General features: G+C 38.1%; 1 protein-coding gene across 5 annotated transcripts in view; it reads right to left on the reverse strand.

Moving 5' to 3' along the window:
* zbbx (zinc finger, B-box domain containing) overlaps positions 1 to 18,047 on the reverse strand; it is a 70,624-nt gene that overhangs the window by 20,920 nt on the left and 31,657 nt on the right. For all 5 annotated transcript variants that reach the window (XM_085429603.1, XM_085429602.1, XM_085429601.1 and 2 more), the window contains 7 exons: positions 15,811 to 15,993; positions 10,865 to 11,045; positions 7,777 to 7,936; positions 5,135 to 5,232; positions 1,609 to 1,730; positions 1,353 to 1,411; positions 85 to 266 (listed from right to left, as the gene is read on the reverse strand). In XM_085429603.1, coding sequence (XP_085285729.1) covers positions 85 to 266; positions 1,353 to 1,411; positions 1,609 to 1,730; positions 5,135 to 5,232; positions 7,777 to 7,936; positions 10,865 to 11,045; positions 15,811 to 15,993 — 985 coding nt within the window. The remainder of the gene's footprint in view (positions 1 to 84; positions 267 to 1,352; positions 1,412 to 1,608; positions 1,731 to 5,134; positions 5,233 to 7,776; positions 7,937 to 10,864; positions 11,046 to 15,810; positions 15,994 to 18,047) is intronic.

The raw sequence follows: 18,047 nt of genomic DNA on the forward strand, positions 1-18,047 counted from the left end.
AAAGAAAACTTGCTGGCTTCTACAGTCTGATACAGATTAAAAAAGCATGTCATTTACTCTTTCGCTGCAAAATAGAGAGCTCACATTTAATCGAGGGCCCAGCTTGTGATGTCTGAGGCTTAGATGGTTTGAGCTTCTGAACTAGTCTGGACTGTAGTGGTGCAACAGGCGAAGAAGGGCCGACTCTTAAGGATCCATCATTTAGTAGGGCTGTTTTGGGCACCACCGAGTTTCCTTTCTGTGAAATCCACTGAACAGTATGGACCCTGAGTGATGAATAGAGAAAATTTGTGAATCTATGTCCATTTTTAAAAGTCAATCAGAGAGACACAAACAGCACTCATATGTTTTAATAATTAAATAATTAACATTTTTGCAAAAACCTTAATTGACTTTGCTCCAGTGTTTCCTGTTACATGTTGTGTAATGATATTCCTGCTAGTAAATTAACAGTTAAGGCCTTTACACACCAGACGTGTAAAATCTGTAAAAATATTTCATGAAATAAATATTTCATGCGTTAAATGCAGCTGTTCACAGCAAGCACATAAATTCACTTGACGAATCTGTACCATTTCTGTTTTTTGTATTTTTCTGATCAAAACAATCAGATCTGAACAATCAGACTACTGCATTTGACTTTAAAACACACAACAGTACTGCATATAGAATAATATAGAAGTAAAAAATATACTATTTTACCTCAGACACACAGCAGGACATGCTCCAGGTCAATCGGCTCTCTTAAATGCTTTCTCTCCCTCAGACCTGCACACAACTCTAACTAACAAGAGTTCAAACTGCACCACTGACATCCTGAAAATCTTGAATGCAGCAGTGATACAGCTTCAACTCCTGGATCAAACCATGAAATTCTGCCCGCTGCTGCCTTCTCCTGAGAATTGTATGAACCCAGTATCTCTTTTTCTTCCTTTTCTAGTTTAGAAACATCAGGACCAGCTCATCATCGCTTGATGTTGGTTTCATTTTCTTTCCGTGTGTTTTCTGAGGACGAATTTGCTGTAAAAACTCTGATACACGTTACAAGGTAAGCTCGGCTCCAGAAAATTCAGAATTTCGTGTTGTTTTTTCGCAAAACGCGCTACAGTAGATGTGTAACGACCTTTACTGTCACAATCTTTGATGACTTCTATCAGCTTCCACAACATTTTCATTTTTAGCCATCCAAACAATGCTTCTGTACTACAATGTATTTAATAAACATTTACAACAAGTTGATAACTAACCGACCAATAACATTTACAAAATAATTAGTAAGCTTAAACAACTATTATTTAGTGATGATGGTTCCTGTAGAATGTTACATTTTCTTTTTTTTCTTTGAGCCTTACTCTGGGCTGTTGTCTGCCTTCTTTTCAGCAGCACTGAGTCCCCTCCTGTCTCTGCTTGTCTGTGGACAACAAATGAGATCAGTGTTGTGACACATGATTTAGACGGGAAAAAAAGAGAAAGAACAAATATGTTAGTGTTGTAAAGTCATGTGCACAGGTGTTAAGTTTTTGTCTTTATTTTTCCTTGTTTGTCATGTGTAGACATGTGGTCACTGAGGTGTAATCCTTTAAAATAAAATACTCCAGTTATTCTCACCTCATCCAGGACTTCAATGCGGAGGCATGACTCAGGTGTAGTAACCTGTGGCTCAGGTCCACCCATGCTGACAGGGACAGCAAACAGTGATGCACAGTAGTGGCGAAAATCCTCCTCCTCAGCTACGCACACACACACAATCAAAAGAAAACAAAAAGAGACAGAGCCGTGCTTTCTGATATGTTGTTGATGGTGTGACCTGAAGAATCAGTTGCTTTTCTTTCTGCTTTGTTACAGCTTATACTTTTTACTTATAAAGCTACTTCTAGATGAACATAAATATAAAAGGTGATTTTTTTCTGTACTAGTAGATTTCTAGTCACTTAAAGTGCAAGCCATTTATTATTCATCATTTGCACTGACAGAGAATTTACTATTAAATGTACAGATTGTCTTAAGCATCGGTTACAGACCAGGCCAAAACTCAACTCCCAGGTTAACTCTCAGTTTTTGGCAGTTAGCTTGTCTCCTAAAGTTTGGCTTTGGCAGTCATGCAAGTGAGCTAGAGAATGACTAATGATGGATACAAAGTGTTCTTTCTGTCAACTGCAAAGAGCAGAAAGTATCTGACTGTCTGATTTTGGCAGAATGGCTACAACCATAAACATATAGCCATAGGCATGAAGAAGTATCATCAGCAACGTGTTGATGAACGTGCCATGATAACATGATACCAGCAATTCATTTCTAATCTCTTCCTACATGTAAAGGAGGCCCCAGTGATACAGGTGAACACTTAGGTCTTCCTATGTTGCTGACACAGCAGGAGCTGAGTAATGCTCTCACTGCTAAGGAAACTACTTTCCCATTCAAAAAATTACACCAGACATTTGTAATAGTCTACTATCTCTGGGACAGGTTTTAATGTCAAGCAAATATTTACAAGCTATTACCGTTTATATGGCTATTTATGCAACATACAAAACAGTATACCATGTTATACTGTTATCCTATCATGACCAACACAATTGGCACATGAATATACATGAAATTTCCTTTTCTATCAGTTAATTTGCCATTCTTTCACTCTTGCTAATGATGCTGTTCTGAATTCTTCTTCTCTCCCTCACTAACAATTCTTCTATCACATCACCACATGGGTTTGACAGCTCACGAAAATGAGAATTTAAAAGAAGGGGGCGCTCCCAACATGCCGCCAGAAAACAGCTTTTATTATTCATGGACACACACAATGTCCTCCCTTTTATATTCAAAGACAGGAGAGGAGGAGAGATTCTGCAACCTGTTGTAATTTGCATGCATTAGAAAAGTTTGAAGCAGGTGGAAGGAATAGTTTATCAGCTGCTAAACAGCTCGACATTTCCCAAAAAGAAAAGGAGAAAAAACACTGCTGTCTTCCTCACATCTGCATATAACCGAAACAAAGTATTAATTATTAAATTGTGAGTAGAGAAATGAAAGCTGTAGTATGAATAACTGTTTTATTATTTTAATAACTGTTTTATATTATAAAAGGAGTTAGAATATAATTAGCACTTCACTGATTTGAGAGTATGGAAATGATGAAGGAATAATGAGTTGTTTGACTCTCTATTACAAGCAGGTAAGAGCTGTAAATAAATGTGCAAATCTAAGTCTATCAATATGTAAGTGTAGATCTTGAAAGCTCTGTATCATTTCCTACAACAGCGCATCAAAACAAAATAAAGTTTACATAAGAACAGTCCTGTAAAATAAGTGCATGTATTTTCACATCAATAACTCCAGTTGACTAACATTTACATGGCATTCAATTGAAATCTGAGGGCAAAGACATTCAGGAAGAAAAAGCTTTTTAAAACGTCATTTTGGGCAAAGGCTACAAAATACTTGTGGTCGAAACGACCACTGAAATTAACCCTTTCATGCGTGAATTATGGCAACCTCAATTAGGACTTTTTATTCATCTTTAGGCATGAACAAAAAAGATTTTTGAACTTCATTTTTTAAACATGGACTTTTCAAAGAGTTTTTTACATGTCCACTTAGGTGGACAACATACATTTTGAGTGGGCGGCAGGGTATGGAGTGATACATCAGTGTCAGATGTAGTGGTTTTTGTGCATGTTTACTATCAACACTGACACAAATACAAGAACAGCCTTTGAATAGCTGTCCACTGTAGTGACCACTATGCGTGAACGGGTTAAAGCTTATCTAAAGTAAAATGTATATACGCTGTTTCAAAAGTCCTAGAATCATATCAAGATGGCTAAAAGGCTGCCAGACATGTTTCTAGAAGGTCTTTGGCTTTAATGTGCAGTTTTGTTGAGGCATAACTGAGTTTGTATTGGTTTATTATGATTTCATACATTCAATAAAGGGATATGCAGTCAATGCTATTCTTTTATATGAAAATTATCAACTATTTGGCTTCATTTTTGATTAAAAAAGCACAAAAAAGTGAGCTCTGGGATAAAGGAGGTTAAGAAACCTTCTGTTTGGGAAGTTTATTCAAGGGCAGGGCATTGTCAAATAGACAATTTGTAGCCACAGTTAAAACCACTTGGATACAGTGGTGTAATCCCCTTTAAAATAAACAACTAAACTCTCAGGGTCATAAACACCAAGACCTGACCTGGTCCTCTAATAGCTTTCTAAGCATTATAAAGTAAGGGCAGTTCCTGTCTAGCAACAAATAAGGTGTGCAATCAGGTTCTCCTTCAAAATAAATTGTTCTGGGTTATTTTGATAGTAAGAATGTACGTTGTTGTAAGAATCACTATGTGGGCACAGCAGAGAGATGCTGACATATTTATTTCTGAAATGCACTCTTGTTATTAAACACATTTAAAGAGAATTTGAGTCACTTTTTCTTATCAATCATTACTGCTGTAAACACAGGAAATTTTGACTGAAGAAAGATTTGAGATAGACAGCTATTCGGAAAGGGGGGAAAGCAAGGACTAGCGGATCCTAACCAGGTCAGGTTTAGAGTGAATCTTGATTGATATGATGAGAGGCAGTTGACAGCCTCCGAGTCCAGAGGTTTGGAAGGGGAGAGTTAATCTTGGTATATGTCTCCTTTCAGCCTCAGCTGGGGGCAAAAAGTCAGGACACTAGTACTAACTGATGAGCTCCAGATCGTGTGCTCCACACTACAGGCTGACTTCCCCCTCACCCCATTCCTTACCCTGTCAGGCTTGAGCCACCTCTAACAGCCCTCTGCCCACACAATCACAGCCAGTGATTACCCGTCACAGTGCCACAGTTGGATGGGCAGGTACTGATACGTCTGACCCATTGAGAGGGAAAGATTTTGCCATTGTGTGTTTCTGTATAAGTGTGTGTTTGGAGTGTGTGTAGATTTGCACTTGTGTTATCTGTCAAACTACTCAGTCCTGAGCTGTTTATTTGTTTGGTAGAGAGCCTGGTTCTGGGATGTATTTCAGAAAAGTGATGTGTACAGCAGAAAATACACAATTCTGAACATAGTATGATTGTGTCCCTCATTTGTTTGTCAAAAGATGTTCATAGGCTTACAGATGTACTTCTTTATGCAGTTACATATTAGCATGTTTATTACCATTAATACTGCTTGGAGTCTCCTCAGCGGTTGTAGCAGGCAGACATTTTTGATCTGCAGAGACGGCCTGAGATGATGGGTATATTTCAACTGGTGTTCTGAAAACACAGAAATCATATTTAGAACAGTGAATAAGGATAGACCCCAGCCAGAAAAAGTAATTTAAGTAACAATTTAAGTAACTTATTAAGTGTCATGTTTTCCTCTTTCCCTTTATCACCTCATTCTGTTGCTGAATGATTGACAGATGCATACCTACATATGTCCAACACACTATTCCCTTATGTTTTGTGAAATCAGCCTGCTGCATTCTGATTTTTTTTAAAAAAGGAAAAAACACACACTAATACCCCAACTTCCCACTGCAGGAAATGTGCGGCAGACTTTGTAGATTACTTTATTTAATCCTGAACACTGTTTGCCTCTCCTTAGTCCTCCATGGACCAAGCTAGCTCTCTTCTTCTTGCAAACAGTACAGTACTTCACATGATGTAGCCTCACTTACTAGCCTTAGGCTGTTTGCACATTTAAGCTTTCGCTAGAGAGCAGTAAAAAAATAAAAATAAAGATAGAGGAGAAAGCCTTCAACCAAGTGATCAGCAGTGACCAGCCCTGATAAAGTGTTCCTGCAGATGATCTCTAAAAATGATTTTCTCTTTTTTTATGTATGAACTAATAATCTAATGGTTTTGTCATTATCACCCTATTTTAAATTATACAAAATAAGAAAGCCTGGACCAAACTGCCTGATGGTGCATAAAGATAATATGGTGTATGAAATATTTCTTTTTCTTTTGTACTTTGACAATGTAAAAGTGCTTTAAAGCTACTTTTTGGGATTGCAATAAATCTTACATCAAGCCAGGCTCAGGTCTTAAATTTTGCAATCATCTAGCACAGTTAAACCAGCCAGTAAATGCACACAGCAAAATCTCCAGTGTTAAATTAACACTGGAGAGTGTCTATATGGGTCCACACCTCTGAGTGTTAAATACAACACTGTTGAGTGTTAAATTAACACTTTTGACAGTGTTATATGTTTAAAAGTAACCTAGTCAGTTTTGAAGATTAACAATGGCTAACACTGAGCAGTGCAGATTTTCTAACACTGGAAAATAACTCAAAATGTTAGAAATATTCCAGTGTTAGAAAATCAGCACTGCTCAGTGTTAGTCTTTGTTAATCTTCAAAACTGACTAGGTTACTTTTAAACATATAACACTGTCAAAAGTGTTAATTTAACACTCAACAGTGTTGTATTTAACACTCAGAGGTGTGGACCCATATAGACACTCTCCAGTGTTAATTTAACACTGGAGATTTTGCTGTGCAGGTGAGGGTCAGTTCAGATGTCAGTTCTATATAAGTCTGTGCAGACTTTTATTTCAGGGTTCAGTGCTTTGATCACAGATACTTTGACTCTGGCAGCTGATGGAAGAACGAGCATTCACTTACCCTGACCACACCGCCTAGCCAGCTCAGGAAATCAAACTGACACACCCCCCCGGTCACAAGCTTGCTTTCTGTAACCTGCAGGCCATGCACAAATCTACCAAGATGGTAGAGTTATGACTCTAATATAGCTGAGCACTTCTAGTGAATTCTTTAAAGCTCTTTCCACCACTAAACTCCTTCCTTCCTTCAGTCTTTTTCCCATTATTATTGAAGCTTGTTAAAATTCAACCTCGACTTTCTTTCTACCAGCCAGTCTCTTTGTCTCTCCATTAAGCTCTGCCACCATCACCGCTGCAGGCTTATTGCACTCTAGATTGGCTCTCTGGTCTATTCCACAGTTAAAGGCTGCTACAGCTGGGGACTTAGAGCGTTCCTGCTCAGGCAGTCGGAGGGCCCGAAACTGCACTCTTCTTGCCTCATCCCTGACCTGCTCTCCAGTGGACTACTCAGCCCAAAAAGAAGCTGGTTAAATAAAGGCTGTAATAATGGGACCTGCTGAAGCCAAGCCTGCAGGCGGTGTACTGCACAATAAGTAGTAAGAAACTGCTTTATACACTGGTGACTGATATCGGCTGGTTATGAAGACCACAGAGAAGCAAGAGAAACAAGTTCCGTGGTAACAAAAAGTATCATAACAAATCTATGTATGTGTGTGTTTGTGCACAGCGTGGTATACCTCTGACCCCTTACTGGAGGCAGCAAGAAACTAAGGGTGTATATGATGCTACAAGGACAAGTTGACGTAAAAACTCGATCGTGTGGTTGTATCTGCGTAACAGAGATGTCATCAGATACATGTGAGACATCTATCTGGTGACAATGATACGTCGGTACCATAGGTATCATAGGCAGCACATGTACCAAGTAGCTTAGTTATAAAATTTATACTCTAAATAAATTTATAATTTATTTAGCCATTATTTAAGGAAAAGTCACAGCAGTTGGTTATAGCATTAAAAGTTGTTGCCAAATACACGATAACATAAATAAATCAAAACCAAAACTTTGAGCTGATACTGCTTTTAAAGCTCTTAATCATTCTTAACAATAAAACATTTGCAAGGAATAACGAACAGGGGAGAAGCATAACTTTTCACTGAACCTACTGCCTGAAGCTCATGACAGAAGCCTCAACATGGTTTTGAATATTAACTATATGTGTGATGCATGCACATTTCTATCTGTACCTCCGGTGCTTCTTGAGCAGCAATCTGTCCATGTAGGTAAGGCTGTTTTTTGTGAACTTCACCTTGACAGGAACCCTCTCTCCCCCCCCTCCTCTTCTTTGTCCTTCAGCTTCTCTGTCTGGAGGGAGGGCAGTCTGGGTCGCCATAGCTGACACTGATACTGGAGGGAAATGGGGAGAGGGACATCAAACAAAAATAAAGTTAAGATGTAAGAGGTGGAAAAAAATGCCCCAAAGGAAAAAAGATTCAGAAAGGTAGAATAGGTAGCAGGAAAACATAATCCGGCAGCTTCTCAACACACTCCCCTCAAAAAGTGAGAAAACACCTTGTCACCATGCCAAAAGTGCCAAAACACAAACAGACAGGAGAGAGCCCTGTGGGAATAAGAAAAAAGATGTATGAAATACTAAAGGAACATAGTGAGCGCATGAGAGAAAATAAAAGATAAAAATAAGAAGGAGACATGTTATGATTGTACTCCAGACACTTTGGCAGTCCTCAGTGGAAGCTTTAAATTGGGCCTGGGTGCCATTGGCCTGACAGAAATAATTAGGGCTGGAGGGGCTAGTAGCAATTTGCAGAGCAGAGCGAAAGGAGAGAGGAGCAGAGTCTGTTCACGCAGTAAAGCAGAGAAAATAGGAGGTCTAATAAAAAGCACAAACACCTAGACACATATACAGAACCTGGAATAATAGTGCTAATAATACACACCCGCATAAACCTGAGCGCACAAACATTATTGCAGATGCAGATACACAATATCTGCGAAAAGACACAAAATTGCCTGGAACACTTGCGCGTGCACATACGCATACACAAAGCTGAGGCGATTAGTGCTGTGGTGTGGAGTAGGGCACCCCTAACACTCCTCTCATTATCTCAATATGCAACAGCCATGGATTACCCTCCTACTGCAGTGGTAAGCACTTTCTGTAAGACCAGATCAGAGCAGATACAGGGAGAGGGAAAGCAGGAAAACTGAGAAGTAGGTGAAAATGCAAAGAGAAAGAGCTGAGAAAAAAATATATTTGTTGGTAAAAGCTGAATACAAATGTAAGTGTATACAAATGGTTGGTTTTTTGTACTGTTTTTATCAATAAATCTCAGCAACAAAGGACCTACACCCATGTGTGTTGATTTCTCCCTAAGATGGCAAACTGAAACACTCCAAGTTGGTGACTTTTGGAGATTTATTTCCCTGGATGATTGAGAATGCATCAGGATGAAACACAAAAGGAAGTTCACAGCTTTTAGCAGCTCCCCCACCCCCTCATCCACACACCCCCACTCCCCTCCCTCCAGAATTCCCAGCTAACAACCTAATTTACATATGAATGACTAGCCAATTTAGCTTCCACTTGGCTGAAGCTAAAGCCTAGCTAAAAGCCTACCAGCCATTTGGCTGGTGGTGGGTTTTAAAGGTAGAAAGGTAGAAGCCTGGGACTCCTAGTGTTTTAATCTGATAGCCGTAGTTAGACACTGCAGCTTGGTAGTGAAGCTATACAGTGCTCCACATACATTCTATTCCACTCCACTGCAGGAAGTGTGTGTTGCAGGAGCAACTAGCTACAAGTCACTGCGACGGAATGGAGGCTGGAAGTTTGATACCGACAGATGGTGTGCCATGGGTGTGACAGATGACAAATCAAAACTGAGCTGGTCTCAACTTTTTTCCATCAAGCACCAAACATCATATGCTTCCATGTTCATACACACACACACACACACACACACACACACACACACACACACACACACACACACACACACACAAGCTCAGCAGTGAAGGCAGATAGGATGAACATGGCATTAATCTTCAAACAACCACTTTTCATGATAAAAAAAACCCACATAATTTTCTTTAGCATTTAAGCACTTTTAAAGAGCACTCTGGCTTTTAAATTAATGCAGAAATGAAGTTTGCTACTTTTCAATCCTCAACTAACTTTCAGCACAGTATTCGAGCCCAGCAATAGATTGACAAGAGTGGAAAGTGAGGAGGTGGTACTAGAGAAGAAGAAATAGAATAGATACAGGGTATGGTCCAGTGCAAACCAACTCAAATGCCCTCCAGCAGATCACCTATCCTCTGGTACAACAGAGTTTTAATAACGTAAAGGATTGTTTTTTCATCCGTGGAGAGAGGTTCAAGCCAGGGCTAAAGTAAAATCTTGGGTCCCAAAAATAATAACTGAGAATAAAAATACTCATTCAAATCCACTTCAAATATCTTTAAGGAGCTGTAAAATGTCATTTATTTCTAGAAATTCAAGTCCCCTTCTAAAGTGGTATTTTACAGTTGACGCTGATGCTGGATGAACAACCTGTTGTGAATCTAACGCTAATGAGATGCAGTTTTAGAAAACAAAACTAGTACAAAAGCAAATAGGAAGCAATCAAAACATAGGAGCAGTGGAACGCTGCACCCATTAGTTAAAGCTCCTAGTGTTTCCCAGTTATACCCAAGATGTCACATTCACATAAAAGGTAAGCATAATTTTTGATATGCAGGTGATGTGTACAATATTTTACAACCAACATCTTTCCCAATTTGTCTGTGTAGGTTCTCAGTCATTCAGGGCATGGTGGTACAAAGAGCTTGGAAACAAGGTGCCTGGAAGTCCAAAGTTAAAGAAGTCCATTCACTTTGTTTCCAAGACTGAATCCAGTTGACTGCAATGTGAATACAGACTGTATGAATTAGATGGCAATTATTTGCAAACCCTTAACAGTCTGTTTGAGAGTCACTGCAGTCTGTCCAAGTCAAAATACCACTTTTTGAATTTACAGTCACCAGTTGACCTAACATTAGTCTAACAAGCATTCGGACCTTGGGTGGAAGCTGATACACCCAAAGTAAATCCACAGGTACAGGGAGCATATACTAACTCCACACAGAAAGGAACCAGAGACGACCTTGCTGAAAGGTGAGAGTGCTAGTCAGTGGCAGCCATTCCAAGACTGTGAATTACAAACAAAAACTGCTTTGAAATTGAAAAACAAACAAACAATAAAAGATAAATATTATGTTCTCATTATCATTAGTGTCAAAACACTGGGTAAATTTAATCAGTTCAATTTAGTGTACCTGGTCTGGCAGGTATCCAGACTCCATCATTCTTCCCCCTCCATAATTTGAGCGCCTCCTGGAAAGATCTTGCAGACTCCTCCTCATTGTACTCTCCTTTAAGGAGTGAGGGTAGAAATCCTTTGTTATCATCTTCAGTAATTCCCACCTTTTTCTCCTCTCCATGACTCCTAACTAACATCTGCAATAGAAGAGTTGTTTCATCAGTGTACTTACAGGGATTGATGGCAAACAGTGTGATGTAAGGGTAAGAAGCACCCTTGTGCATGATAAGACTCCTACTGATAAAGGTTAGTGTTAGTGTTAGCACAAATCAAATACTACTCACAAAAAACTGTTTTTCTGATATCCTAACATAGCAAATATAATCAGAATGATGGTGCTAAACCTTTCAGGTTTTTTTGATGACTGCAATTTAATGAAGGGGGTCAGTTAATGAGTTTTTGTGTGCTGCAGGAACTGACCTGTATTCATATTCTAAAGGCAAAGACAAGCAAAACCTAAAATATGCATATGTACGAGCGTGGCTGTAACCTTGGCAATACCCTTGTTGATGCATCATTTTAGTGGCAACAGGAACTCTTTATCTATCTTTATATTAGACCTCTAAATATAAAGTCAACTGAAATAAGGCTGAAAATAGAAACTGTTCCTCATAGTAAAGTTCATTTGAGGTAAAAGAACAATGATTGTTGTACACACATATCACAGTGACTAACAAAAGTCAGTAAGCGTTCGGCAGTTGGAAACCAAACAAAACAAATCTGCTTAAACTCCCATAGATGAGTTGGTAGATATTTTTTTGCTTTTGTTTTTGTTCTCTGCCATGAAATCTTATTTCCTGTGTAGCTCTGATTTCCCTGACACAGCAGCTTTTGTGCTGGTAAGATGCAACATGTTCAACTTATCATTCCTGAATCAACTTCTGATCTTTGCTCTAGGTGTAAAAAAGAAACAGATGGCTTTATCCACATGTTTTAGACACGCAATAAACTAAAAGATTACTGGTGCTCAATAAGAGAGGATATACAGGACTGTCAGATGTGAGATACCCTCTTCACCTAGATTAGCCCTTTTAGAGGACATATCTGATGTCCCCCCCTGTCAAAAGAAACCAGGCACAGTATATCAAACCAGCCATGACTGCTGGCAATATTCGTATTTCTCTCTTATGAAAAAGTTCAGATCCCACCTTCATCTCCATGTCGCTTCATTTAATCTCCAAAGAAAAAGACATCTTTTTGACAAATGCTGGTCTGATTTCAGGCACTACATTCATAATAGATTGCTGTCTTTGTTGGGTTTATATGTTTGTTTTCTACAAATGTAAATTTCTGTGTAAGTATTGTCAAATTCATGAGTTAAATCTATCTAACTTTTTATAGCTGAATAACTGTACTCTTTTCTGTGTTGGTGATGTAACATTTATTTATTCATTCGCATACAGTACGTATATTTGACTGTTTTTAGTTTTTCTCCTGCCTCAGAAATTATTGATTCCAGTATAGTTCTTGTCTGGTAGTGAGTGGGAGTGGGACTGGGCTTAAGGGACTGTTTTTGTTTTATTATGTTTTATTGAGTCTTGCTTAACTTATCTTTTTTTAATCGTCACTGATGTTGGAATATTTTATTTCTACTTTATTTTTGTAAATGGCCTAATGTTTCGGGGAAAAAATGTAATAAACATAGTTAAAACAAAGAAAAAAATCATTACTGAAGGTGTTGCCATGGTTTTGCTTGGAAAAAATGTGTGGTTACTTTTGTTTAATCTGTTGGAGATTTTCATTCACTTCCATCTTTTCTGAATAGCTTTGTGGTGCTGAAAGCAAGCCTGACACCGTGTTTGTGTCCTTGTTTAAGTGGGTATTAACTGTTTCCTTGATGTGTGTTATTATTTTTTATTGCCATTCTTTCTATTCTTATGCTCTTATGCGAAATGGCTGCACTGAACTATAAGCATAAAAATTGTTTAATGAGTGCTCTTATTTTTTCTATTAAGAGATACTTATATTTACATCTGAAATGGGGCGGGGGGGGGGGGGATTTGGACATTAGCTTACAATTTAGTGGATCATTTAATGAGTAGTTAATACAATTGCAGCCTACAACCAGCCCCTTAGATGTGATATTAAAAAAAATAAACAGTAGCTGTCTTTTGGCGGGGATAAAATGTTTAATAAATTTTGCACACAAAGGCAGCCGTCGTTTTTATTTTGTTGCAGTTGTTGCTGTTTTTAAATCATACTGCATTCTGGGTAATGATGTCAAATATTTGTACCAGTCTTGGTCACAGTCTCTGGATCCTCTAGGAAGACAAACATGTAATGTCTCCAAGAACCTCTATTTATGCCCAAGCACAACCTAACTGAGCAGGAAAGCTTAACTGCCATTATCAGAGATGTGCATTAAAATGACAACTATGATAGAAGGGACGAGGCAGCTGTCTGACTTTTTAATCCAAGTCAGTGTTGTTTTCACACACAAACACAATCCATAATATTGACTCACACACTTCGCCTGGCCACTGTCTACCTTCATCCACTATGTCTGTATCCAGCTAAGTAGCTGCATCACTCTTAGCTGAAGAACAACATGCACTTTTTTGCTGAGCTGGTGACACTGTTGGTTGTCAGGTTCCTGCTGACTGTTGGTTCACTTTCAGACAAAGCGACCACCATAATGAACAGTTTGCTGCTTAGTGGAAAACAGAGGTGGGAAGTAACAAGTACAAATACTTCACTACTGTAGTTAAGTAGAATTTTAAGGTATCTGTACTATACCCATTTTTAAACAAATATTTGCACTTTCTACTCCTTTTCAAAGCAGGCTCATTACGTTAGGTTTAATTTTTCACGTCACTGCAGGCCATCAAACATCAGGCCGATTTGGGCCTAAACAGTACAGCATGAAAGGCTATCGTGTTCATGTATTTATCACCAGAGGGATGTCACATAAAAGAGATTAATGAGGCAAAACTGTGTAGCTAGTTGGAGATTACAGTGGGCTGGTGTTTTGTTTTTGTTTCCTTCTTCTTCTGTTATTGAACACAACACCGGAACAACTGCAGGTGTCCATAAATTGTGGTCGTGGTACTTCAGCAAGGATAGTTAAACGTGTCGCCGTACTCCTTTCTATGCCTGTGTAAAGCACCCTGTGTGTTGGATGTATCAAAACTTGTTTCCACCACTGAAAAAAAAGTCCATAAGTCAACATTTTCATGTTGTTATTTTTTTTCAATTCTGAGTTTTGTTTTTTGTTTTTTGTTTTCTTTTCAGTAATGGAAATTAGCTTTCATAGAACTACACAAATTAACTGACCTTTACTTGCTCTCTGACAGCATTTAGACTCCTTATCAAAGTGCATTTTAGGCACACTTGGTTTTGGTTATCACATCTTTATGGCTTTAACTAAACTAATGCATCAAATACAACAAGCCTTACTCCACCAGGACTTTCCTGCTTCTTTCTCCTCTTCCTATTGACAAGAAAGCTGTGGAGACTAAAATCAACCCTCTTCTTTCCTTTGGACTGGTAATCACAATCAAAAGCAGCACAATGTGACATTTCTTTTTCATAATTTATAATGGCGACCTTGTAATGATCGCTCTGGAGTGCCATTAATTTACCCTAAGTGCACTGCACGCACAAAGTAATGGTGTCTTTCATAGGTCAAAATGAGGATTATAAATTCAGGATTTTTCAAACAATGAAAATATGTGTTTATAACAGCCTAGATGAGTTTCAGGAGAGTAAATTTACACCTTGAGGGTCAAATGTTGAGTTCCTTTTAATAAAAATGACACATCAATTTTAAATATTCAGCCTATTACCAGAATTAAAAACATATTAAGTTATGTGTTAAGCAGGGAGGTTTCTATGTCTGTTGCTGCTCAGACTGGTGAAAATTTAATGCCTGTATATGAAGTTTTAACATATAAGTTGAACACTAGTTTGACATTCAAAGACATTTCCTCAGTACCTTCTGACCCCAGCTGTTCAAAATGACTGCTGTTTGAATAAGGTCAACTGAGCTCGGTGGTATAAAAAGTCTGAAATGTCAATCTAACTGTTCTTGCCAGACCTACACAGCTGGAGGGCATTTTTTAGTCCAAAGGTGCATGCAGTTCACCAGCCTGCCTGTAGATACAGCCTGTGGATATAGCGTCAATTAGAGTTTGTTTGAAGTCTTTTCAATTGACTCACAGTGTGCAGGGGTAAAATTTAACAGTGTTAAGGCTTGTCTGGTATGTCTGAATTCAATTTTCACAGCCGGTTAACTGCAGTAGAGAAGAAAATGTATTCAGTAATCAATGACCATTTGAAATTTTTTTACATACGTAAAAAGTAAATAAATAATTGTTGGTATAACAATTGGCAAAGCCCCATTATTAAGAATATCATTTAATCTCATATTTAGATTTTCTTTAGATAAAATGGATGGAAAACACGTTTAGTATAATTTAATTAGTTTTTATTATTCCCTAATTAAATAAATAATGAATAAAAATGACAAACCTCAAAAATTATGTGTGAAAGACAGAAGCTTTGTTTTAAAGAAAACATGGCTTTTCTTATACTTCTCGTTTTAAAGCCCTGGCCTTGTTATCTAGTCCAATATTACATTTTTGTAAGTGTCATAGCTCATCTTACTGCAACATTTCAACATCCATTTAAGCTCTGCTTAATTTTTTGTCATCAAAAACTCAAGTAAGCAAAATTACTCAATGGACTGCCGTAGCAGTTCAAGTCTTTAATGCTGTATATTGGTTTGTTTAGCACAGTGCTTAGCACAGTTAAGCACATGCATACTGTACAATATTTAACGTATTAAACAAGTCAATGCATCTCCACTTTGATCATGTGTACAACTAACTGAGTAGTTTAGAAGACTTCATAAACACTGAATATTTATATATCAATAAGTATTAAATGGTAGTTATTACTTACCTTGCCGCAGTCAGGATTTTCCTCAGCTTCTGTTCTTTTTTCTGGACTCTCATTTTGCTGTCTGGAACTGGGGGTAGTACCAGGATTGGGATTAGGACTAGTGCTATAGTCGGAGCTAGGGTCAGTCTGTTTCTTGAAGCTGTTGACAACATCTCGAGTGCTCACACGGGTCTGTAAGTCTGTCTGTAACAGAAGGCCATAGCATGTGAGACTAGATCACTATGTTGTTACTCATAAAAATGATAGAAACTAAATACTGCAAATAATATAGCAGATGAAAAAAAAATACTGCATTAGGACAAATGGGGACGAATTGATACATAAGCTATAGCATAAAATCATAAAAGAGGTACACAGCAAAATCTCCAGTGTTAAATTAACACTGGAGATTTTGCTGTGTATTTATAAATTAAAAGTAAATGTCAAGGTTATTAATTTCTGCACAAGGCAATCCTATGAAAGTATGTTTAGCTAACCTGCGTTTCTCTGAAATGTTTGTTTATAAATAGCTCGATCCCACTTGCGGGAAAAACAAGATCAGAGGCAAAGCTGTGCATTTTGTTGTAAAAAAGCCACAGGAGTGCAGAGGTAGACTCTTCAACAATGCTATTATCACAAAGATAAGAAATGTTGATCAGCAATAACAATGAACAGAAATTTATTAATAAATAAAGGTTGTACTTTCTTTACAATGAATGTCCTAAAAGTCAAACTGCAGACAACAGAGTGACAAATTTTCCAGAAATGAAAAAGGTGTTGAACAAATTTGATACACAGTAATGACAAAAAGTCAATGAGATGAGGGCTCTTTCGACAACTGCCACGAACCCCATTTAGCGGTTACAACCTAATCATTTTAAGTGCTCATACTTACATCACTGGCATAACCTTGAAAGTCACAACAATGAACTCCATTTTATATAGTTAATGTGTGCATCTTTATTTTATGTAAATTAATCCACAAAGAGCCTGGGCAGAAAGGGCGACATGTATAGACTGGAGAAGGACATGGAGCCTCAAACTGAGCATTGTGGCCATCGCTATCTTGTTTTTGCTGTGACATCAGTGGAAATACTATCAGGTCAAAGAAAGATATGAAGGAGAATTCTTAAGGAAATAAAAAAAGATCGTCTGACTTGGTGCTAGGCTGCTCAACTATGTGGTGGTAGATATTGTTGATATTGGACTGCTTTAGAGAAACTACAATGTTGTAAAGATGGACTAAAAAAGTCTATTTTAAATACACTGGCTCACTCTCGCTATGTTTATTCACCATGTTTGGTCAAAAATGTGTCTTCACTACTACATTTAGGATTATAGAAAAAAAGAATATATAGGCTTTAAATTGAAATGAAATGCTTGTCCACTGAGATTAGTGGACATCATAGTATTTCCACTGATGTCACAGCCAAAACAAGATGGCGATGGCCAAAATGCTCCGTTTGAGGCAGTGAATGTAATAACCTGGGATCCAGCGTGAAACAAATCAGAAACACCCCTATGATTAAACAATAAGTAAGGAACATGACTACCCTGCCTGTGACAGGGTTAAATTGGTCTCACCCTGGAGCCAGATCTGTGCATGGTGCTCACAGGAGGGAGCCCAGTGGCTGGCAAAGCCAGAAGGTGGTATAGGGTTTAGGTGCTCTGTGTATCAGGCACAAATCAGGGGCAAAGGTCCTGACGAATCTTGCTTTAGAAACATGGAATGTATGTCACCTCTTCATTCAATATTGTATTCCATGACTAACCAAGGGTGCGAAGACTATAGACTTACATTTTGTCCTTAAGTAATACACCAACAAATGTGGAGTCAAGAAAACATTGAGGAACTGAAAGTTTTGTTAAAGCTACATAAGAGTTTTAGTCATTTTGATCATCTTTTCTGGCAATTATGGACAACAACTCATATTGGAGATATTGCTCACACTCGTTCTGTTGACATTTTTCATCACTGACTTTTTTAATGGAGATGTAACCACAAATTTCAACTGTGTTCATTATGTGCAATTTCGTTTGTGAGCTATGGTTTTGCTGCATTTTCGGAATTTAGAAAAGGTGGTAGACTGACAAGATGTAAGGAAACTTTTCCATGTGTCCCTGTTGCACCACACCTGAATAAAATTAGTAGGTCATTGGCATGAGTATAGAACTTGACTGCATGATGAAGTGGCAACCCCTAACCATACTCGAGTAAATTTAAGTAAATTTAAGTGTTTGGAAAAATGTACTTCTTA

This window comes from Copadichromis virginalis, linkage group LG14 (assembly GCF_057382275.1).
Source record: "Copadichromis virginalis isolate Kocher_CV1m ecotype Utaka linkage group LG14, C_Virginalis_male_GT1.1, whole genome shotgun sequence".
Lineage (NCBI taxonomy): Eukaryota > Metazoa > Chordata > Actinopteri > Cichliformes > Cichlidae > Copadichromis > Copadichromis virginalis.